The sequence below is a fragment of the Eptatretus burgeri genome, chromosome 13 (assembly GCF_056783735.1).
Source record: "Eptatretus burgeri isolate ZD-2024b chromosome 13, Ebu_testis_v1, whole genome shotgun sequence".
Classification (NCBI taxonomy): domain Eukaryota; kingdom Metazoa; phylum Chordata; class Myxini; order Myxiniformes; family Myxinidae; genus Eptatretus; species Eptatretus burgeri.
The window spans coordinates 21,746,345-21,752,344 of NC_140973.1; the positions used below are offsets into that span (position 1 = coordinate 21,746,345).

General features: G+C 42.1%; 1 protein-coding gene across 4 annotated transcripts in view; it reads left to right on the forward strand.

The window, feature by feature from the left end:
• The window catches only part of LOC147014040 (pseudouridylate synthase 7 homolog), a 62,940-nt gene that overhangs the window by 37,189 nt on the left and 19,751 nt on the right, over positions 1 to 6,000 (forward strand). For all 4 annotated transcript variants that reach the window (XM_085851612.1, XM_085851616.1, XM_085851613.1 and 1 more), the window contains 2 exons: positions 3,577 to 3,734; positions 4,398 to 4,524. In XM_085851612.1, coding sequence (XP_085707738.1) covers positions 3,577 to 3,734; positions 4,398 to 4,524 — 285 coding nt within the window. The remainder of the gene's footprint in view (positions 1 to 3,576; positions 3,735 to 4,397; positions 4,525 to 6,000) is intronic.

Consider the following 6,000-nt stretch of genomic DNA (forward strand, 5'->3'; position numbering starts at 1 on the left):
TACTAAGTACTTATGAAATTGCAATCAATCGGTTAACCCGTGTATGAGCAAGGGGGCTTTGAATGGTCATTTTGCCCGAACAATGCACTCATTGACCTTTGACCCCTGACCGAGCCGAGATAGGTCAATATGTCCTGAAGTAAAGTTGTAGTACTCAATGAGTACTATCTACCTCTGAACTTTCATTCGTATCGGTTAATCCGTGTAGGAGCAAGGGTGCCTTGAATGGTAATTTCGCCCGAAAAATGCACTTATTGACCTTTGACCCCTGAACTACTCGAGATTGGTCATTATGCAAACAAGCAAAGTTGTAGTACTCATTACGGTCTATAAGCATGTAAAGATTCATTCGATTCGGTTCAACCGTCTTGGAGCTAGTGTATTTGAATTTTCAGCGGGAATGCTCAAAGGCCCTCGGACACTCAAGTTGAGAGGGTTGCCATTTGGAAACTATAAGATATAGAACAAAATGGATGTCAAATAGTGGATAGAGAATCACCTTAAGATTATGCATACCAAATCTCATCGAGTTCCATCTTCTGATAACAACTCGGTATCAATTTGAAAAGTACCGAAAATGCGGTTTGATATCGGAAATCCCCAAAGTGAGAGGGGGTGCTGTGGGTGAACAAAGATATAAATCGAAAATCCGGCTCGATCGTTTGTGCACGATGCATTCTAGATGATTAGTGTGAATTTTCATGACCATCTGACCATAACCCAAGGAGTAGCATTTGGCACGAAGGCACCTCCAGCTCTCGCATATTATCGATTTTTGCACTAATTGACCTTTGACCCCTGACCGAAGCAATATCGGTCAATATGTCCTGAGGCAAAGTTGTAGCACTCATTGCGTGCTATGAACCTGCAAAGTTTCATTCGGATCGATGCACTCACCTGGTCGCTAGGGGGTCTTCAATTTTCGCCAATTTTCGGGCATACCCCATTTGTAGGGGGCACTGCGGGTAAACTATTCCATATATCACAAAAGATGGAGTATATTTGGTAGAGCATCACCTGTAGATGATGCATGCCAAATTTCATAAGCCTATGTGGGATAATGGTTTTCGGAATTGATTTCGCGTGAATGGTACCGATTTTGAAGGTTTTTCGGCTGTTGCTAGGGAACCAAAGTGTCCTGAGCAACCATCACAATTTCCAAAGCACTAGGTCATAAGATGTACCTACCACCCGAGTTTGGTCAAAATTGGCCCACGTTTGCTACCAATTATGCTGATGACAAATGAACAAACATCCAAACAAACATCCAAACAAACAGACAGAATTACTGACAATAAGGGTCACCTATTTCGACGACCTAATATATAAAATATATACAGTGGGGAGAACAAGTATTTGATACACTGCCGATTTTGCAGGTTTTCCCACTTACAAAGCACGTAGAGGTGTGTAATTTTTATCATAGGTACACTTCAACTGTGAAAGACGGAATCTAAAACAAAAATCCTGAAAATCACATTGTATGATTTTTAAATAATTAATTTGCATTTTATTGCATGAAATAAGTATTTGATCACCGACCAACCAGTAAGAATTCCGGCTCTCACAGACCTGTTAGTTTTGTCTATAAGAAGCCCTTCTATTCTCCACTCATTACCTGTATTAACTGCACCTGTTTGAACTCGTTATCTGCATAAAAGACAGCTGTCCACACTCAATCAATCAGACTCCAACCTCTCCACAATGGGCAAGACCAGAGAGCTGTGGAAGGACATCAGAGACAAAATTGTAGACTTGCACAAGGCTGGGATGGGCTACAGGACAATAGGCAAGCAGCTTGGTGAGAAGGCAACAACTGCTGGCAAAATTATTAGAAAATGGAAGAAGTTCAAGATAACAGTCAATCTCCCTCGGTCTGGGGCTCCATGCAAGACCTCACCTCGTGGAGCCTCAATGATCATGAGAAAGGTGAGGGATCAGCTCAGAACTACACGGCAGGACCTGGTCAATGACCTGAAGAGAGCTGGGACCACAGTATCAAAGAAAACCATAAGTAACACACTACGCCGTCATGGATTAAAATCCTGCAGCGCACGCAAGGTCCCTCTGCTCACGCCAGCGCATGTCCAGGCCCGTCTGAAGTTTGCCAATGACCATCTGGATGATCCAGAGGAGGAATGGGAGAAGATCATGTGGTCTGATGAGACCAAAATAGAGCTTTTTGGTTTAAACTCCACTCGCCGTGTTTGGAGGAAGAAGAAGGATGAGTAGAACCCCAAGAACACCATCCCAACCGTGAATCATGGAGGTGGAAACATCATTCTTTGGAGATGCTTTTCTGCAAAGGAGAGAAGGACAACTGCACCGCATTGAGGGGAGGATGGATGGGGCCATGTATCGCAAGATCTTGGCCAACAACCTCCTTCCCTCAACAAGAGCATTGAAGATGGGGCGTGGCTGGGTCTTCCAGCATGACAACGACCCGAAACACACAGCCGGGGAAACTAAGGAGTGGTTCCGTAAGAAGCATCTCAAGGTCCTGGAGTGGCCTCGCCAGTCTCCAGACCTGAACCCAATAGAAAATCTTTGGAGGGAGCTGAAAGTCTGTGTTGCCCAGCGACAGCCCCGAAACCTGAAGGATCTGGAGAAGATCTATATGGAGGAGTGAGCCAAAATCCCTGCTGCAGTCTGTGCAAACCTGGTTAAGAACTATAGGAAACATCTGATCTCTGTAATTGCAAACAAAGGTTTCTGTACCAAATATTAAGTTCTGTTTTTCTGATGTATCAAATACTTATTTCATGCAATAAAATGCAAATTAATTATTTTAAAATCATGCAATGTGATTTTCAGGATTTTTGTTTTAGATTCCGTCTTTCACAGTTGAAGTGTACCTATGATAAAAATTAGACCTCTACGTGCTTTGTAAGTGGGGAAACCTGCAAAATCGGCAGTGTATCAAATACTTGTTCTCCCAACTGTATATATATATATATATATATATATATATATATATATATATATATATATATATATATATATATATATATATATATATATATATATATATATATATATATATATATATATATATATATATATATATATATATATATATATATATATATATATATCCAAACATGTGGAGTGTGATGAGCACTCCCCCGATCTCCATCGGACAAAGTCCTCCACTCCATTGGACATGTATATTGGATGTACTTGGTGGAGGAAAGGGGTTATGTTGGAATGGAGGGAAAGGGAGAAAATTGAAAAATATATGGGAGTGGAGGTGGAGGAAAGGTAGGGGTGGAAATGGGTGGGAGTTTGTTGCTGATTCAAAGAGGGAGAGGGGGATCTTTGGTATGGTGGGAGGTGGAGGTGGGTGGTGTAATGTCAAAAACTTTCACATGGGTAATAAATATAATCCATTGGCTCCAAGCCACACTTATCTTTGGTCTCACATTGTACATTGTTCTCTCAAAATGGGCGAAGAGAAATGTTTTCCAATGCTAGTTATACCGTATCATAAATAAAATATAGAAAATTCGGATTATTTGTTTTAATCTCAAGGTTCCAATTTTTAAGTTTGGCTGCTTGTCCCGATCGTGACTTTAGCGGAAAGAACACACACCGTTCGCTGCCGTGAGGTGTGGACCCGAACCAAGGACTCTCGGGCTGCATTGAAGGAGCTTCCTGACCAGCGTGGAGTGGAAGCTCAGTTGTTGCTTGGCCTGATCCATCATGGCAAGCCTGGTCCTGCAGCCTTCTCATCGGTAGCATTGAATGAACTTTCCTTTTTGTATGACATCCTCCCTGGCCCTCTAACACTGTTTTTTTTTAGCAGCAGAGATTAAAATGTTGGCCCATTCTCAGAAGTCGACACAGTCTAAGAAGGGGTTGATTGGTATTATTGGCGGGGATGGTAGGTCATAGTAGCAGCCTGGTGTTGGAGTAGTGGTTAGGGTAGCGGCTTGGGATCCAAAAGGTCCTGAGTTCAAGCCCCGTTGACCGCTTGAATTAATACACACCAGGAGGTTGACTCAGCCTGTCATCCTTCTGAGGTCGGCGAAGTGAGTACCAGTGTACTGGGCCCGGTGTATGCCTTGGTTAGAATAGGTGTACCATATCCCTGTGTCGTAAGAGGCGACCAGGGTTGCGTCAGGAAGGGCATCCGGCGTAAGAACTAAGCCAAATCACTATGCGGATCATATGGATGATCCGCTGTGGCGACCCCTAAAGGGAGCAGCCGAAAGAAGAAGAAGAAGAAGAAGAGGAAGGTCATAGTAGCAATTGCCATGCATGGTTGAAATATTAACACAAGCTGGCTGTCCTGATACGGTTCCTACAATTATGTCCCTTGGTTCAGAGATTATTCAGTAGCTGGTGATGGAGTTGAAATGTCATTTATGCGTTTTGGGGTGTGTCGGCATGTTCAGATTTCACGGAATACGCGTCTCATGTACGTGCACAGCTACCAGAGCCTTTTGTGGAATCGTGCCGCGAGCCTGCGTCGACACAAGTTTGGTTTGCACGCCGTCCCAGGAGACCTGATTCAAAGAGGAGGTAAAATACATCATCAAGCTGTGCACAAATGGTATCCCACCAGGCCAAACATGACTCGATGGGCACACCTGGATAAACGTCTTACAACTGATGTAATACCAACCTTTATGTGAATTGCATGATGTTTGAGTGTTTCAGACAATGAATTTCCTATTCGATTCTTTGCCTGCCATGCTGACCCCAGAGGCGGGCGGATGAAGATTCTTTTTTTTTGGCGGGTGTGGGGGGGGGGGGGTATTTTATTGCCAAACTGCCCGAAAAAGACGACTCCGTGTTATTTCCACCCAAAGAAGGCCCCCCAAAAAAAGAGGACCCCGTATTATTTTTCCATTCGCTTAGCCGATGTTGCTTTCGGCTCGACTCCAAACAATCCGGAGGAATTCCTGTGTATTATTGCCTTTTTACCCCATTGGGAATTTTTTTTTCCATGTTAAGGTGTTCCATTACCAATTAGCTTGCTATCGCTTGCCAAGCCAGCTGTTCCTTATCAACCGTTTCGTTGGAGTGCTTGCTTGAGTGCTTAAGCCATTTGGCGAGCACTCTACAAGCCAACTGGGATTGGAACACACCCCAGCACTTGCAAGAGCATGTCAGTTACCAATATATATGTATATGTATATATATATATATATATATATATATATATATATATATATATATATATATATATATATATATACCGTATATATAGATATGTATATATATATATGTATATATATACAGCGTGTCCCAAAAAAAATGACATCATTTGAAACTTGAATATCTAAGTAACTACATGTCCCAGACAAACGAAAGTAAATAGGCTTCATGTTGAACAATAAAAGATTTATTTATCAAAATTCGAACAAGAGATTCAGAGGGATGTAGATTTTATAACCGTTTTCTCAAAACTTCACAAATGTTCAATATGCGCACCGCCTGTGACACGACACACGTCAAGTCGGTGGTCCAGCTCCTACCAAACACGCTGCAGCATGTCTTGCGTAACATTCTCCAGTGCCTCAGTGATTCTCTGCTTAAGTTCCTCTAGGCTTGTAGGAAGAGGGGGGATATAGACCAATCCTTTCACATCGCCCCATAGAAAAAAATCACAAGGTGCCAAGTCAGGTGAACGTGGTGGCCATTTCAACAGCACATTGTCATTATCACTGGCACGCCCAATCCATCTTCCTGGTAGATTCTCATTGAGATAAGAATTAAACATTCAACTTAGTTGGTTTTTACACATTTTGTTAAAATTTGAGATCATTTGTGCAAGAATTAGCTATGTTATTAGACTACGAAATGATGTCATTTTTTTAGGGACAATATATATATATATATATATATATATATATATATATTTTGTAGACATAGATGAGGCTCAGAGAAGAGCTGAAAGTTTATTGTGGAGCACTCGTCAACTGGCTTAAGCATCCAAGTAAGTGTCCAACAAAACGTGTGATAAGGAACGGCTGACTTTGGCAAGCGATAGCA